General features: G+C 35.8%; 1 protein-coding gene across 4 annotated transcripts; it reads left to right on the top strand.

The window, feature by feature from the left end:
- The first annotated feature begins 496 nt into the window (after nucleotides 1-496).
- map2k2b (mitogen-activated protein kinase kinase 2b) lies at nucleotides 497-18,028 on the top strand. Of its 4 annotated transcripts, none has more exons than XM_079876929.1 (12): nucleotides 497-794; nucleotides 1,069-1,278; nucleotides 1,467-1,677; nucleotides 3,491-3,637; nucleotides 3,774-3,851; nucleotides 5,676-5,727; nucleotides 5,825-5,949; nucleotides 6,883-7,096; nucleotides 10,185-10,237; nucleotides 10,540-10,601; nucleotides 10,734-10,779; nucleotides 12,052-14,090. In XM_079876929.1, exons 2-12 carry the CDS (start codon nucleotides 1,190-1,192, stop codon nucleotides 12,160-12,162), a joined length of 1,188 nt encoding a protein of 395 aa, XP_079733055.1. In that variant the 5' UTR covers nucleotides 497-794; nucleotides 1,069-1,189; the 3' UTR covers nucleotides 12,163-14,090. The 4 variants fall into 4 exon arrangements, with proteins under 4 accessions (XP_079733055.1, XP_079733052.1, XP_079733054.1 ...); XM_079876926.1 differs by lacking the exon at nucleotides 12,052-14,090 and adding an exon at nucleotides 17,744-18,028 and having other exon boundaries at nucleotides 511-908; XM_079876928.1 differs by having other exon boundaries at nucleotides 511-908.
- Nucleotides 18,029-19,033: the final 1,005 nt, after the last annotated feature.

Below are 19,033 nucleotides of genomic sequence, written 5' to 3'. Positions count from 1 at the left end.
ATTCTGATTTCAAAGTGCTTGTTTTAAAGAATCTAATCAAAGCAAGTTTTTGTATTAACCTCTTTTTATTTATTGGAAACATCTTCAAACAAGAATAGAATTTGTATTTGAATATGATTTCAATGTCTGTAAATAATAAAGCTATAAAAACATCTAAAATGCGTGCCATATTTAATATTCTTTCATAATATTCTTTTATTCATTTTTGTGCCCCCTTTTGTATTCTTCTTTCTTTTTCTTTTCTTTCTTTTACATTCCAATGGTGTAATCACCACGGGAAAACCTCAGGATTTTAATTAAAGGATTTTAATTCCTCTTTATGTAAAACACTTTGAATTGCCATAAACTTGCCTTGGCAAATTAGGCTTCTTTACATCTTGTTCTTGTTGTCTATTGAACTATAACTTGTTTATTGTTTGAAAGTGTGTCTGTATGTGTATCTTATGTTTGTTAAAATTTGCACAAAATAAAAATAAAATGCTCTCGAGCAAGTCTCGTCTCGCGATAGTTGCCGCGCGGGATCTGCAGTCTCTAATGTTTCCGGTAAGGGGCCGAAACTCACCGCACCCTCCGGTCCGGATCCTCATCGTCCTTTACCGGGACATTCCGTTCACCGGGACCGGCTTCAAACCCACCTCGGGGTTCGGGAACTCATTTCCCATCATATGAGAGAGACAGTGAGCGCTGACAGACGCTTTAAACCTCCGCAAACACAGACTGAAGCTAGCAAGCTAACAGCATCCTCTCGCGCGGGCTGAGAAATCAAAACAATGTGTTTTTTTTATTACTTCTAAGTTAGTTCATTTATACTCGTTTCACGAAGTTAATGTGCTTTTTGCTCAGTTTGAAAGAATGTCATGTGTGTTTAATGGGCAGTAAGTTAGCTCATGCTGGTTATACGTTTACAGGTGATTATACAGTTTGTGTGCAATATATCTATATAATACAAGTTATATTAGAGTCAGTGTCATATTAGCGCAAAGTGAATGTGCACACAGTGTTATAAATGTGATTTTTCATGATAATGATCAGATCTGGATAGGAAACAGGGTTTTTTCTTCTGACCAGGTGATCTGGGAACTTGATCAGCTCGATGACAAGCTGTAAAATAGAGTCATTATTGAGTAAAGCTCAGTGTGAGCTCGCCTTTTACTGTCCCAGAGATTGAAGGGTTTTACACACGTCTGTCATGGCTCCCAAAAAGAGACCAGATCCCATAGTCATTACTGGATCTGGAGAAGGACAGACAACCTCTACATCCATAGATGCTGTGTCAGAGTAAGTAATAAAGCTGTATAAAGTCTGAAATACAGTAGTCAACATTAATAAAGTTGTCCTAAGACACGAACATGTATTGTTTAAAATTCATGTATAACTTTGATGAAAGGTTTTGATCCACTTCAAGTGTTATAAACCCATCGTGTCGCTTCAGAAGTGCTAAATTAGTTGTTTTTCTCAAACCTCAGAGCGAATCTCGAGGCCCTGCAGAAGAAGCTGGAAGAGCTGGATTTAGACGAGCAACAGAAGAAGCGTCTGGAGGCTTTTCTCACGCAGAAAGCCAATCTGGGCGAACTGAAAGATGATGACTTCCAGCATATCTGTGAACTGGGAGCTGGAAATGGAGGTGTGGTGAATAAAGTGTGCCACAAACCCTCTGGTCTCGTAATGGCCCGCAAGGTGAGTCTGGTTTGTCATCTTTATTTCACAGAGAATCATTTTGACTGGTTTGTCAGACTGAACGGGAGAGATGTCTTCATTTCAAAGAACTACATCATATGTGACCCTGGATCACAAAACCAGTCACGAGTCGCACGGGTATATCTGTGGCAATAGCCAACAATACATTGTACGGGTCAAAATTATAGATTTTTCTTTTATGCCAAAAATAATTAGGATATTAAGTAAAGATCATGTTCCATGAAGATATTTTGTACATTTCCTACCGTAAATATATAAAACATTTATTTTTGTGAGTGAATGAAGCACAGTCGTGAACATAAATGCACAATTTTAAAGACGATTTTCTCAATGTTTCGATTTTTTCGCACCCTCAGATTTACAGTAGTTGTATCTCGGCCAAATATTATATCCTAACAAACCATACATCAATGGAAAGCTTATTTATTCAGCTTTCAGATGATGTTTAACTCTCAATTTCAGAAAATTGGCCCATGTGGTTTTGTGGTCCAGGGTCACAAACATCCAGTGTTTCATGTAAGGGCTTGAAATACAAGTATCCCATTACAGCTTTTAAACTGGGATTGTCCTGCTAGACTTCCATCGTAAGTGTATAGATTCCCTCGACAGAAACCCAATAGGGGTTTTCCATTGGCTTTTGAGTTATCGCAGTAAATAAGCTCTGACTGTGACTGATAAAAATATATGATTCTTACTAGGGTTGCAAAGGGGCGGACAATTTCTGGTGAAGTTCCAGAAACTTTCCATGGGAAGTTAAGATGAGGAATTTTGGAAATATTCCATGTTGGAAACTTAACTGAAATGAAAGGGAATTAATTGGAAATGTACTGTAATTTATACAAACTGTATCATATTCAAACATACATATAGACATTTCATTTGGTCATTAGCAAACATGCATGCAACTAAAGTAAATAAAAAATGACATTTATTTGTCAGTAGAACTTTACTGGCCCGTTTCACAGACCAGGCTTAAGATAGTCCCAGACTAAGATGCAGGTTTGAGCTGTCTTCACTGAAAACAACTAACACGATACGAGTAAAAAATGTAATTTAAATCAGTAAAATGTAACAATTATCGATACTTCAGCAGAATATAATACTAGATTAACCAATGGAAGAATAATTCCATAAGACAAGTAAACAGTCACCAATACAACAAGAAGAAACTCATTACAAACAAAACTGACAAATAAATACAACAGAACGAAAATACAAGTAAACAGTGTTTTAAGTTTTTCAGGAAAATGTAATAACAATTGTATTCAGATAAGTTATAGCCTACAACAAAAGATGTAGTAATCAACTGTAAAATAACACTCAATAGTCTTACTGTATACATTAAATATAGATGAATCCTTATTAAAGCTACTCAAGTTATTCAGTCAAGATCAGTGAGTGATTCTCCTTTATCATTTGTTGTTTGATTATCATTAATAACTTTAGAGCGAATGCACGGATCCAATATGCTGATACACACTCTCTTATTCGGCTGATTTGGATGTGAAGTTTGGGCTTTTAGGGAGGAACGAATGGATGGACTGTGGCAGCTGCACAATAATCGTTTTCCCTCGATTATCTTTTCATAATTGTCGAAAATAAATTATGATTAATGAATCGCACAGCCCTACCAAAAACAACATCGACTTGTGCTAAAATATAACTCGTCTCTGGGTTTTGGCCTCCAAAACTACATCATGTCTTCATGCTGTCCATAGACATGATGAGAATATCACGTTTACTCACGACACGTCTCTGTGTGCTGCGTGTGTTTATCACAATCTCTCTGTAGTTAATTCATCTGGAGATCAAGCCTGCCATCCGGCATCAGATCATCAGGGAGCTTCAGGTCCTGCATGAGTGCAACTCTCCCTACATCGTGGGCTTCTACGGCGCCTTTTACAGCGACGGGGAGATCAGCATCTGCATGGAGAACATGGTACGCTCAGAGCCTTATTGCCTCATCTTTTTTGAGTACACTGAAGTTCCCAGGTGTTGATTTCATTTTAAAAGTATGTTAATTTACCCTTTTAGTGTGTTTGGTAACTGGTGTGTGTGTTTCTGCTTGTCCACAGGACGGAGGATCTTTGGATCAGGTTCTGAAAGATGCTCGCAGAATTCCAGAGGAGATCTTGGGAAAAGTCAGCATAGCCGTAAGTGTGCTTAGTCTGATAACATGTCAAGTCTCATTTATTTATACAGCGCTTTTACAACACAGAGTGTTTCAAAGCAGCTTTACAGAGATAACAGGAGAATAATGCAATAAAGTTTGTTTCCAGAAGAAAATAGCGTCACAGTCCAGCTCAAGTAAGATCAGTGATGGTTCATTTTTTTTGTAAAAAAGTTATTAATTTAGTTCATTTATATATATAGCCGCTCTAGAGAAAACCTGTCATCGTCCAGCTCAGTTCAGTTCTCATATAATGGTGTCAATGCAGGCAGATCAATTATATTGTTGAATATTAAATTGTTAAATTTATTTTTTTATTTAATTTATTAAATTTGATTAAATTTAAAAATGTTAAATGAATATGTGAACAGAGTTCGATTACGAAACCGCAACTTCAAAATGTTTCTGAGCGATGGGATGCACCAATACTCAGGCCTTGTCCACACTTATACGGCTTCGTTTGAAAACGCATCTTTTTCTCTCCGTTTCGGCCTTCCGTTCGTACACACTGAGACAGCGTTTTTATTACTGAAAACGCTCTCCAAAGTTGATAGATTTGAAAACGCTGTTTTCGCGTTGTAGTGTGGACTGTGAAACCGGAGGTATTTGGAGGTAATTTTATGAAACTCCCAAATTTGCATGACTTTCTCCTGTGAAAGACAAAAGGAGCTGCTTTGCACAATGTTCATGCTGCTCTTTTCCCAAACACAACGAAGGTGAATGGAGATTTTACTCGGACAAAAAGAAAGTCTTGCTCTTGTTGGATGGAAGAAGAGCAGTCTAGACATTCTGCTTAATTTCTCCTGTTGTTTTCCACAAGAAAAAAAAAAAGCTCATACATGTTTGCAACTATGTTCATTTTTAAGGCGAGACACTACAGGTGAATAGGGTAAAATTTTAAAATAATAGATATCACCATGAAACTTCCTCAGTTGATTACTTACACAAGTATATAAAAAAATGTACTACAAGTTTTAGAAATTTGTATGTTTAATTATGCAAATTAGGCATTATCTCATTAAATATGCATGATTTTGCATATATTTTCGGTAGATAGATCTGAACATATGATAAAGCCAGGTGCAAAATTATTTTTTCATTTTGTTGACACACAAGATGAAAATAAAAATTCAGAGGGATTTCAGGATATATGCTTTCATTACCTAGGAAATCAAAATATACTGTCCATAGCCATAAAAAATAGATTTCCGCCATATTTTTTTTATTAAAATGTCACATAAATCAGGCCAGGAATGATTTATTTTAACAAATCCCTCTGGAAATATCTTCAGAATACTGCTAAGTGTATAACTGGAGAGTTTGGTGTATATAAGCTGAGATGTTTGTACTGGAGAATGACAAAAAACTCATTTTGAGAAAACGGCAGTTAAAGAGTTAAATGGCTCTAAAAGAGAAATCGTCTTTAGCTTTAAATCCCCCTTTGGACATTCACGATTGGTTACTGATAGAAAGGAAATGGCCATATTTGGGATGGCGTTGTGCAGGAGACTCAGAGCTTTACAGCGACACCGGTCATGACAGACTTCAGTGAACAGACGGATCTCAGGAATGCTGACTTCCTGGTAAATTCGGGAGAAACTTACCGCCGCAAGTAAACAATGTAATAAAATAAACATCTTAATGTATATTTTCAACGTTTTCTTTATAGCAGCTTGAAAGAACACACATTGAAGGAGTAAACTAGCCCAAAATCTCAAAACTGAGCACTGCATGAAAATCAATGTTTTTGCCTGCCGTGTCTCGCCTTAAATCTGAAAAATATATTGTTCTTTTTTCCTTCAAACAGGTTTTAAGAGGTCTCGCTTACCTTCGAGAAAAACACCAGATTATTCACAGAGGTAAAGAAAACTAAATAAAAGTTTTTGAATCTGTCAAGACGTATGTATCTGTGTAAAATGAGAGCACTGATATAAAACATGTTCCTGTTTTTCACAGACGTGAAACCTTCAAATATTCTGGTGAATTCCCGCGGGGAGATCAAACTGTGTGACTTCGGTGTGAGCGGGCAGCTCATCGACTCCATGGCCAACTCTTTTGTAGGAACACGCTCGTACATGTCGGTATGTTTCATTCACTCGCCAACACTCGAGTGTTCATTTAGGCCGTGAGTGTAACGCTTGAACTTCTTAAAGGGGTGGTTGATTATGATTTAATTACTTTTTTTTATTTCTTTTCTAACTTTAGTTAGTGTGTAATGTTGCTGTTTGAGCATAAACAACATCTGCAAAGTTACAACGCTCAAAGTTCAAAGCAAAGGGAGATATTTGCTTTTACAGAAATTGCTTTTTAAGGACTACAACAAACGGCTGGTAGAGACTACACCACATTCCTCCCGGGTTAGTGACATCACCAACCCTAAAATTTACATAAACTCCGCCCCCTGAACACGATTTATAGATTATCATGACAGAATATGCTAATCAATGACTAGAAGATAACTACATATAAGCTTCATAAATTCATCAACTAACCATTCAGAAATGTTGTCTACATGTTGTCACTTCTTCTTGAGTCTCTCCATCTTTCTGACTCCGGTTTGAACATAAAAGACTAACATTTTTTTAAATTAAGTTTGTGTCTGTGTGAGATAATCAAAGCTGCTAACACACACACACACAAACAAAAGCTCTTGAAGCTCCGCCCCCTGTGCCGGGAGCAGCAGCTCATTTGCATTTAAAGGGACAGACACAAAAACGGTGTTTTTGCTCACACTCAAAAAGTGACAACTTTAACATGATATATAAAAATATCTGTGGGGTATTTTGAGCTAAAACTTCACACACACACTTTGGGGACATCAGAGACTTATTTTACATCTTGTGAAAAGGTCATTACACCACCCCTTTAAAAACCCTAAGCGAAGAACAAAGAAGACATTTTCCATGAATATATGGAGGCCTTTAGAAGTGATTATGGTGTTTGAAGTGATTGTGCATGTTTAAATGAGTTAATGGTGTGTGTGTGTGTGTGTGTGTGTGTGTGTGTGTGCTCAGCCGGAGAGGTTGCAGGGCACTCATTACTCGGTGCAGTCAGATGTGTGGAGTATGGGTCTCTCTCTGGTGGAGCTGGCCATCGGCCGCTATCCCATCCCTCCACCCGAAGCCCGGGAGCTGGAGGGCGTCTTCGGGAGAGCCATGATGGATGTTGGGGATTCAGAGACTCACGGCTCCTCTCCTCGACCCAGACCCCCGGGCAGACCCGTCAGCGGTGAGCAAACATTCACGGGGTTTTAGGGCTTTGTGGACATTTCCTTTTTTTTTTTAGATGTGATTTAAAAGTGTAGTGTGTATTTTCTGTGTTACTAACATCACTAAATGGAAATACTGGGCAAAAGTTTGGAATAATTATTTTTTTAAATGTTTTTGAAAGAGTCTCTTCTGCTCACCAAGGCTGCTTTTATTTGATCAAAAATAAAAACAAATTGTGAAATATTATTATAATGTAAATCAGCTGTTTTCTATGTGAATATACAGTAAAGTGTAATTTATTCCTGTGATCAAAGCTGAATGTTCAGCATCATTACTCCAGTCTTCAGTGTCACATGATCCTTCACAAATCACTCTAACATGGTACTTAGTTATTGTTGGTACTCATTTGTTAACATTAACACTTACTTTTATTTTCAATGTTGAAAACTATTTTCTTTTTAGAAACTGTGATACATTTTATTTTCAGGATTATTTGATGAATGAAGAACAGCAATTTATTTGAAACGGAAATCTTTTTTGTAACATTATAAATGTCTTTTTGGTCACTTTTGAATGCGTCATTACTGAATAAAAGTATTAATACATTATTATTTTTAACTATATTACCGCAAACATTTGGATATTAATTATCAGTTTCCACAAAAATATTAAGCAGCAGAAATATTGATGTTTTCAACATTGATAATAATCATAAATGTTTCTTGATCATCAAATCATCATATTAGAGTGATTTCTGAAGGATCATGTGACACTGAAGACTGGAGTAATGATGCTGAAAATTCAGCTTTGATCACAGGAATAAATTACACTTTACTGTATATTCACATAGAGAACAGCTGATTTACATTGGAATAAAATTTCACAATTTTACAGTATTTTTGATCAAATAAAAGCAGCCTTTGTGAGCAGAAGAAACTTCTTTCAAAAACATTTTTAAAAAATCGTAATTATTCCAGACTGTTGAACAGTATTATAAATTAAAAGAAAAGAATAGTACATGTTTAATATTGTATAGAATGCCAACAGGCGTCAGTATAATAATAATAAAAATAATAATAATAATAATAATAATCTTTTATATAGCACTTTTCATACATGAAATGGAACTCAAATTGAACATCAATTACATCACATAAAAAAAGTAGGGATGTCCCGATCCGATCCACGGCATCGGTATCGTGCCGATACTGGCCCAAAACGCTAGATCGGATATCGGAGGGGAGAAAAAAAATTATCCGATACCTATGATCCGATACCCATTAGGGGTGGAACGGTACGTATTCGTACTGAACGTACGTTCGGTGCATGGATTTCCACAGAGAATACACGGTATAAAAATAAATAAATCTCGCGTGCACATTAATTAATGTAATACGGAACTAACGTTACTGATACGCGCATATGCGGGTTCTTTAGGGACACCTAATCTGTAGCCCGCCTTAGCTCTGAACGCGCGTCTATATCGCTTCAAACGCTCACTTTATCATTATACGCGCGCGGCGCGTCCTATTCGCTTTGGACGCGCGAATGGATTCAAACTGTTCAAGCATCGAACTAGACGCGATAGACGCAAATTTGACGCTCTATTCGCGTTTGGACGCAGCAAAATTAACAGGCTGCGATGTCAAGATTGCAATGCTGGAGTGTGTGTGTGTGTGTCAGAGAGAGAGAGAGGCACGGGCGCGATCGAACAGTGGAAACATAAAAACATACTCCGTCATTTTCATACAGGACATCATTAAAACTGCAAAAAGTGTTTAGCCTACTTATATTTGTGTAAAACACAACATTGTGCTTTTGTCAAACTGTCAACTCTTGTCAAACTGTAACTGTCACCCAACCAAAATCTCTCACACACACACACACACACACACACACACACACACACACACACACACACACACACGCTGTTTAAAAGCAAAAATTATCTCATCTTTTGGACATTCATCATTGCATTGGTTTTCATTTCTTGTCCTAAAACAGAGCACTAATCTGTTTATTTTTAAGTTACACATTCTACATTGAATAAAAAATAAAATCAAATGTGTTTTTAAAAGTTGTATTATTTTATACAGAAATAAATTATTTATAATTCAGATGAGAATAAAGTTAAGGTTAATTAAAATTTTAAGGAAACAAATATATTGATCTGAAATATAGCAAATTAAGCAAATTAAATTCATTCAGGTTATACATATCTCAAGGTCTTTTGAATAAAGGCTGGCAGTCTTTCATTATCAACTGTTGTTGTGGACTATATACTGGAGAAGTATTTGTTCTCCATTTGAGTGAGATGTTTTTATGTGGCTAATTGAGCAAAGTGCTTCCATTATATTATATTATTATTAGTATTAGTTCAAGAATAAAATAAAAATATCGGATTGATATCGGTATCGGCAAATAGCCAAAGCTGCGGCATCGGTATCGGTATCGGAAGTGAAAAAGTGGTATCGGGACATCCCTAAAAAAAAGTAAACATATCGCAACATAACACATAGAATACAGAATAATGGCAACATAATACGTAGAATACTAGTTAAAAGCAAGGGTAAAAAATAAACGTTCTTTTAAAAATATTAAGGAACTATATAAGGTTGTATATATTAATCAAAGTATAATGTATTAGACCACTGTTGTATCGTTTACTTAAAGTCCCCCTGTAGTCAATAATTTTATCCCTTAAAACTCATTTGATCACCAAAATGACATATTTAAACATTTTTGCCTTAAAATATCTTGACTGTAACTCGACACCCTTGCCTCATTTAGTATGCGCGGTTCTATGAATATGCAAATGAGCCCCGCCTCCACTCACTCACTCAGCTCAGAGATCCACTGGTTGACAATCACACGTTGATCTGATTGGTTACAAGGTAGTTTGTGACGTCAGAAACACCAGCGATTTCAAAGTGTGTTTTTGAGACTGTCTTTGGTTCACTGCAGTTTTAAGGAGGAAATACTCAGCAATGGAGTCGACTTATGAATTTACACATGGTTTGTCTTAAAGTGCATTAAAAACACCCCATAGACACATAAACAACATTAAAAGCTGGATGTTTTGAACTGATGTGGCTGTTCTCCTTCAGGTCACGGGCCCGTCATGGCTATATTTGAGCTGCTGGATTATATAGTCAATGAGGTGAGAGTCTTTTGTTTTCAGTCACACTTCAGCCTGGGTATAATATAATCAACTAAATACTGTATAGATGCTTATGGCAATGCTTTATGTGTCTGAACTAACAGAAGATTAAGTTGACAACATTTCTAAATGCATGAAAAAGTGCCACAAATTACACTTTTTGATGGTTTATTCAGTAAGATATATCAATACATAATGAGTTTGTAGAGCACTGATTCCTTTTAAGACACTGTGAATGAGATCTGATGCTGTTATTAATGATATATGAGTGTAAAACCGTGTTTTTGTGTGTTTTCCACCAGCCGCCCCCTAAACTGCCCCACGGCGTCTTCACGCCTGATTTCCAGGACTTTGTGACCAAATGGTGAGTTCTGTTCACCAATCACTGGTGTGATTTCAGATGTCGGTGAGATCTTGTGTGTGCAGACTCAACACTTCAGTGCCGAAATGATTGTTTGAAATGAAATGGCTGTTTTTCTTTGCATTGTATTTCTAGTCTCATTAAAAACCCTGCAGACAGAGCGGACCTGAAGATGCTGATGGTGAGAACACATTCCTCATGATTACATGCAGGACCATACTAAATCAAAATCAGCTTATAAATACATAAATGCACTATTATTATTATTTTTTTTATTATTATTATAGTTTCCAAGGTTGAAAATATCAACCAAAGCTAGTTCTCTCAGGCATAAAAACGGATTTACTGTATAATGCAGAATTTGTCAAATGTTTGATGAATAAATAAAAAGCGGGTCAGAACACTTCAATCAGATCGTGAGATAGACCAGAGTCTATGAATATTAACTGAGAACATCTATTTTCATACAAACACAGAAACTCAAAAGTTCAAATGTAACCCGTCAAAATAAAAGTTCTGTTTAACTTGTATAATAAATATACAAGTATAAATAAAAGTTCAGTTTAACTTGTTAACTTTAACTTAATTGTGACAGAAATATATTTCTGTTGTACAGTAGAATTTAGCTATGTACAGTAATAATAATTATTAATTAACTTTATTTTTCATTTTTTAAATTCAATGATTCATTTTAACAGTAAAGCTGTTTTGCAGCACAAAAGTTTTACTTTCAAATGATTAACAGATAAATTAAGTTAATGTTTCTTGCCTTTATCTGATTACCAGAAAAAGTTAAATACGCAACAATGTCTTTTCCAGAAATTCTTTGTTTTAACGAATTCAATCAACTAGACGTGCTTTTTGATTATTAAAAATGTATTAAACCATTCAAATAGTATCCAGAAAACTTAAAACAGAAAACAAAAAATTGATTTTATATATATATATATATATATATATATATATGACACACACACATACATGTTTATGGCCCTATGAAATGTATTTTTTCTCAAATTTTATATATATATAATATATATATATATATATATATTTGAGAATTTGAGAAAATTATATATACATAAAATATATACATACATAAACGTGTTATTTTTGTTAAGATTTTCATAAATTGTTTTTAAATTGTATTCAAGTTTCATGATTTCAACTAATTAGACATGCTTTTTGGTGACAAAAAAAATTATTTAACCATTCAAATTAAAACAGAAAAAAAAAATGAAATGTAGAAAACGGAAAAAACGGAATTTGGGAAAAATCAAACGTGTTTCACAGAGCCCTACATATCCCACTCTTCACAATCCAATTACATCTGATCGGATCAAATCAACTGTTGCTGGATGTTATTCACTGAGATCATATCTGGCTTTATTCCACAAACTGCATCAGTGTTTTCTGCTCTACATCTCATGTCAAACTTGTGTCTCTCACACAGAATCACACGTTCATCAAGCGCTCCGAGGTGGAGGTGGTCGACTTCGCTGGATGGTTGTGTAAAACCATCGGGCTCAATCAACCCAGCACACCCACACAATCAGCCGACTGACCCACGCACACACACCTGACACACACACACCAACGTTTACAGCGCGTCTGATGGAACACCTGCAAAGCTGCTGCTTTTACACTTTCATATACACGAATCTCATGAAGCATGTCACGGGCAAAACCAAGAAATAAGAGATTTTGCTGAAAGAAAATGAAGCGTTTTTAGGATTTTTTTTGTCACATTTGCCCACAAACTTAAATTCTGCGAAATTAAGTTCTGTATATTCTGGTAGTGTTTGTTATACTGCCTGTAAAGGATCTGTTACACCCTTTTATAAAGTCTTGATGTAGTTTTCCGGCTCTACTAGAGCAGATTTTCCTGCTTATGATTATTTTCCTCATATTCTCCATTGTTGCGGCTCCTCTCTTCCCGGTCTGTCAGTAACACTCAGGAGTGCGTTTCCCGAAAGCATCGTTAGCCAACTGTGTTCGCAAGTTCTGTTGTTATCAGCAGTTCAACGAGTCGGTGTTTCCCGAAACCATCGTTCTAACGAACATTCGCAAACAGCATCGCAGAGTTGTGTGTGTGAACGACAGATGTGGGTAGAAGCAGAGTTTCTCGTTTTCATGTCACGTGGACTCAATAAATCCTGATCTTGAGCCAAATAAGCAATCTGACATTCATTACAATCTATATCTTTTATTTAGAATACATACAAATGTAATTTACGTCTTTTAGTTCGTCAAGAGATTTAAAGTGTCGTTTCTGAAGAGTGTGCATGTGTGAACGAGCTCTAGTGTGTAAGAACGAGTCTATGATTGAATCTGGAAATAAAGCAAAATAACTGAGAAAAATTAGAAATATTCCTCAGATGTCATGTCCATAATTTATAGCAAAACATCTCTAACAGATTCATTAACAGTAGTTATTACTCCAACACCTGCGTGACGACATTAACCAGCGTGGTTGAACGACCAGTTTGCGACAAAACGGTTTTGGGAAGATTTCTTCAACTATGCATCGTACTATTGTAGTTAAACAGCGAGTTACGACGTTGTACGAGAAACGCATCCCTGTATTGTGTGTAACTCATTACAAGTAACTTGAGTTATGTAATCAGATTACTTTTTCAAGTAACTAGTAAAGTAACGAATTACTTTTTCAATTTACAACAAAATATCGAAGTTACTTTTCCGCCGTTGTACGGGAAACGCACCCCTGTTTAGTTCCTGTCTCTATGAAGCCCCTCCTCCTGAAAAGCACACTGTGCTCTGATTGGTCGGCTGGAGCAGTGTGTTGTGATTGGTCGAGCGCTTCCAGTGTGTTTGGGAAATGTCCTGCCTCTTACCATAACCGCGAGTTTAACACTACTAACTAACTCAACCAGGCCCCGCCCCTTTATTCTGCGCATGAATTATTATAATGAGGAATATTGTGACGTGTTCGTTCCCGGGAGAAACTCAAGACTACAGTGGAGGCGTTTCAGGAGTTCAGAAACACTGACTCTGATAACAGCAACATTACACACTAAATACAGATGAACAACAAACTTTTTCTCATGCATACTATTATTTCAATACTAACACTGAAGTACAGTAAGTCTCTACTGTAATATCAAAATACAGCACTATTTAATTCACCAATGAAAATTACCACATAATTTTTTTTTTTTTTTTTTGAGTTTTATGCTTAATTTTCATGCAATAAAAATCTAAATGGTCCTAAGAATAAGCTTCATTTCTTTAAGCAAAATATAAGTTCATCTATTTTTCTTCTGATTTTGTCGTGAACTGCGACCTGAGAATGTTGGTGAGATTCGTCACATGCACACGCGTGTTCTCAGTTGATCTCGGTCATGTGTAACGGAGTTCATACTCACTGCACACACTCATGATTATTTCTGTATGTTCCTTCAAACGTTTGCCACAAACTTCAACTTCAGACAGTTGTTGCTTTCAGACTCAATAAAGTGATTGTAGAGGGGATGAACTGGTTCTGTTTTCATTTCTATCCGTACATTGTTTTATTTGATAGAAATTAAAAAGTGTAAAGCGGTAAAGACTTAATATCAGTTCTCTGCTGTTTACAAACGTCTGCTTCAATGCAGATTTTTCTTTTGTTTTATCTAATAAGTGCAATTGTAATACTATGGAAGCTTGTTTCCGCCACAGAATAAAAGATAAAGTAATTGCGACTTTTTATCTCACAATTCTGATATTTTATCTCACAATTCTGACTTTATATCTCACAATTCTGACTTTTTATCGCACAATTCTGATATTTTATCTCACAATTCTGATATTTTATCTCACAATTCTGACTTTTTATTTCACAATTCTGACTATATCTCACAATTCTGACTTTTAATCTCACAATTCTGACTTTTTATCTCACAATTCTGACTTTTTATATCACAATTCTGACTTTTTATATCACAATTCTGACTTTTTATATCACAATTCTGACTTTTTATCTCACAATTCTGACTTTTTATCTCACAATTCTGACTTTATTTCAAAATTCTGACTTTTTATCTCACAATTCTGACTTTATATCACACAATTGCGACTTTATATCTCACAATTCTGACTTTTTATCTCACAATTCTGACTTTATTTCAAAATTCTGACTTTTTATCTCACAATTCTGACTTTATATCTCAAAATTCTGTTTTTTTATCGCACAATTCTGACTTTTTATCGCACAATTCTGACTTTTTATCTCACAATTCTGACTTTATATCACACAATTGCGACTTTATATCTCACAATTCTGACTTTATATCTCACAATTCTGACTTTTTATCTCACAATTCTGACTTTATAACTCAAAATTCTGTTTTTTTATCTCACAATTCTGACTTTTTATCTCACAATTCTGACTTTTCATCTCACAATTCTGACTTTATATCTCAAAATTCTGTTTTTTTATCTCACAATTCTGACTTATCTCAAAATTCTGATTTTTTGTCTCAGAATTGAGTGTTATAAAAACAGAATTGTAAAAAAAAAAATTGGCCAGGAAAAAGTCTCCTTTTTCCCTTAGAATTGGACTTTATTTCTCGCAATTCTGATTTTATATCTCGCAATTCTGATGTAAACTTGCAATTGTGAGATAAAAAGTCACAATTATCTGTTTAAATATTTTATTCTGTGGCTTAAACAAGCTTCATAAATACTGATGCACTGACTAAGTCTAATAATTGTTTTTATTAATGTCCCTCAGAGGAAGTGTAGGATGATTTCCTGATTCATAGCATACATATTCATAAGCAAAGCCTGTTTAAGGTAAGAGTTTGCCAAATTTCAAACCAGTGATGATAGTGTCATACATTCATGCTCACATGTGAGTGATGCAACAGCTCGTCCCGGCCATCAGGGGGCAGTAGAGTTATTAACACTTCACCAGCAGCTGATCACAGTTCAGTGTCTGAGGCCACAGAAATAAACTAAACAGGTTTTGTGATGTTGCACCAAATATCTCCAAATAATAACATGCTTATTTATTTAGATGTTCCTTCATCTCCTATTTTAATCAATGTTTTTGATCTAAATTCTGTGTAAACACCCTGAACATGTGTTCAGCATCAATAATGGCCGATTGTTTTGAGTCCTGAATTTCAAGAACTGACCCGCAAAAACATCACATTTTTAAGGTCTCTGGGTTATTGTCATGCATGCATGTGGAATTTTTGGGGTTTCTTTTACCATCTTTAATTATTTGGTACAATATATGTTTTTCACGTAATTCTCAGTTATTAGAATATTTGATTTAAGCAAAAAAGAAAAAAGGTGAATATAGACAGCCTATATTCACTAAAATGTTATTTTATTCATCAAAATGATTGGTTTTCTACCACTAGTCGATCTAATGATGACATGTAAACTAAGATTTATGTTGGCCACAATGCACAGTAGCTTCTAAACAAATGTTTTATAATGCAATATATTACTGTGATCAGCAACCCTCTCATCATTATTAATGCTCATGAAACACTGCAAAAATATATGTTCTTCCACAGTATTTCTGTCTTGTTTCCCAGCACAAATATCTGATACGTTTATTTGAGAAGAAAAATAACTTGAGGCATTGTCTTGTTTTCTGACTAATTTATCCAGATTAAATGAGTTTGTGCATACAGGTAAGAAAAATAATTTGGTTTTCCCTCTGAATTTTTTTACCCCACTGATATTTTTTATTGTTTTAAAGGGGTAATACTTTTCTATTGCCAATGTGTGAACGGTTTGTAACGCAACTTAAAAAACCGAGACGTTCCGCGACTTCTTAGCTTGTCTATGAAAGCCTGTAGACAGATTTTTACGTGAAGTACTCGGGGCGTTTTTGCCGGGAAAATCAAACGGATGTGACGTTTACGCGCGCCCCTGCGAGCCGCTTTTCTGTTCTATGATATGAAATGAATGGAAAAAAGCCATTCTGTACTGTATGTCAATGTCATGCAAAGAAAAAGCGATTAATTCAAATTACAGTCTCACATAGTCAGATCTCTAGTCTATAGTCTCAAATATAATCAACCAGTCATAACAGTGTAATTTTAATGACTTCATCTGTCGACATGATCCCGGTGAATTTGGACTTTTATTCACGTTCAGTCTCTTGTTCGTTACGTGTGCACGAGCAATAAGTTACAGGCTGCAGTTCACTTAACGGCCACCGGTGGCGCTAATAACAAGGGTTTCTGAGCACAAAGTCACTTCACATGTACACATTTTTCAAAAATCAAGACTTAATATAACAATCATTGTGCTTCTCCAGTAAATGTATCTTGATTTAAGAATGTTTATATGTTTGTACTGGAAAACAAGGCAGAAATACTGAGGAAAAACATCATTTTTTTGCAGTGCATCACTCATAATAATGCATAACATGCTCTTTACTAGTTTTGTCAGCATTACTGGCTTCTGCCCTCAAAAACTGTGTGTGAAAGCATGAAGGTTTTGACCCGCTCTGTGATTCTAGTGGTCAATGTACAGAGTCGTGATGCATCACGTCTGGGTTTCACAGTGATGCTGTGTGTGTGTGTATTCATCATGCGAGAATAAAGACAGGGTGACTTTAAACCCTCGCTCACTGCCGCAGTCAGACAGCAAACTCTGCAGTCATTAATATGCAAAAATGCAAATGAGTGGGTAATTAAGAGCAGGAGTTCCACAGAGGCTCTTTGATTGCTAATGAATTCTAATCTGCAAGAACGGGGGGATGGGTTGATGAAAAAAGAATGAGGAGAGACACATATGAGAGACGGTGTGAATTCAAAACCTCGCTGATAAATTGGGGATTTTGTCTTTGGTTTGATGACCAGCTGAAATAACCAAAACTAAACCCGCCTGTCCTGAGGTAAACACTGCATGCACGACAACAAAACACAGTGTGACATTTAGAAACACAATGAAAATTGAAAGATTCTTCATGCAAAATATTAAATGATGTGATTTTGAAAGCGGAAACGTTCTTTGCTTTCGAATTTTAATCTAAAATCATGACTTATATTGAGTTTGTGTGTCAAACGGTTTAATCAGGTTCACCTTCAGTATTAATTATTTAGCTTAGATGCATTACTTAATAAAACATGATAAATGATGTTCCCACGAGGCCTTATTTGTGTGTGTGTGTTTTCCAGGCCCTGATGCCATCTGACCCTCAGCGAGTGGCTTTCGGTGTCTTGGCAAACCCTGAAACTGCAGCATATGTGTTGCAAAACCCAAACGATGTCATATTACCATTTTGGCAAGCCGTGACATCACATATGCACACGGAGACAGAGATGTTGTTTAGAGCTCCCCCGACGCCCGCTCCTCATCTGTCTCTCTCTCTCTCTCTCTCTCGCATTCTTTCACTCGCATGGAGGATTCATGTGAGCAATGCATGATGTTAGATGCAGAACGGCTCTTCTGTGTGTAAGTGTGTGTGTGTGTGAGGTGTATCTGGTGTGGGTGTCGTTGCACTCAAGTAAACCATTCCAGTTTTTAAATCTGTGACTGTGAGAAAACCCACTTTTATATGACCCTAAATCAAATCTTTCACAGTCTATTGGACATCAAGTTTAGGATATATATCCAGACACTTCAATTTGAGACGCATCCTTCCTTTTCCGGAACTACTGAACACTTTACTGCCTGATTTTTACGTCTGGATGTTTTTAATTGGCTTTCAGTGAAAAGTAATAATATTCATAGTTAAATACACGTTGAGAGGATGTACAGTCAATGTACAGCAACCCTTTATTTCCTATTTCACTCATTTAGTGGCACTACCCAGTTGAATGTGTGCCTGTTATTGTTGTACTGTTTGTATTGCATAAATAACCAGTAATGTGTGTGTTGAGTGGGGGCGTGGGTGGGGGGTTGTTCATTGTTTATTACGCCGTACTCTGTGATCTAATTTAATAATTTTCTCCTACATTCTTATCAGATTTCTTTTTTTTTATTTTATGTGTGTATATGTGTCCGTGACGTACATATACATATATGTAAAAAAGAAAAAGAAAAAAAGGATAAATTGTATCTGTGAATGGAAGTATTGTATTGTTTTTTTGTTTTTTTTACAAGTACAACAATAATAATAATAATAATAATATTCTTAGTTGAATCCCCAGTTTTCTGACCTTGTGAACCAGATGTGGGCCAGATCTGGGCCGACACTATGTTGCTGTCTGGGTAATTTTGGTGGGTAAATGTAAATGGAAGAAATGTAAACCTTTCTTTGCTTTATTTATGCGTGATTTTGTGAGAAAGTTTCAAATACTTCAAAAAACAAAGTAGAGCGATGGAAAAGTTTTGCTCTTCTATGGCAAAATATTTGCTGTTTTAATGCTGCTGTTTTACATCTTTGTTAAAGTCCCCCTGTGGTGGAAATCCAGTTTTTAATGTTGTTTATGTGTCTATGTGGTGTTTTTAATGTGCTTTAAGAC

Source organism: Squalius cephalus (genome assembly GCF_949319135.1).
Source record: "Squalius cephalus genome assembly, chromosome: 7".
NCBI lineage: Eukaryota > Metazoa > Chordata > Actinopteri > Cypriniformes > Leuciscidae > Squalius > Squalius cephalus.
Note: the sequence above shows the minus strand (reverse complement) of the source record. Positions and strands in the feature narration are given on the sequence as shown.

Excerpts from the sequence above, each read along its gene's own strand:
- map2k2b (XM_079876926.1), top strand. The coding sequence starts at position 1,190 with ATGGCTCCCAAAAAGAGACCAGATCCCATAGTCATTACTGGATCTGGA. Across the intron at positions 1,678-3,490 it reads GTCTCGTAATGGCCCGCAAG|TTAATTCATCTGGAGATCAA; the intron begins GTGAGTCTGGTT and ends ATCTCTCTGTAG. Across the intron at positions 10,238-10,539 it reads TGGATTATATAGTCAATGAG|CCGCCCCCTAAACTGCCCCA; the intron begins GTGAGAGTCTTT and ends GTTTTCCACCAG.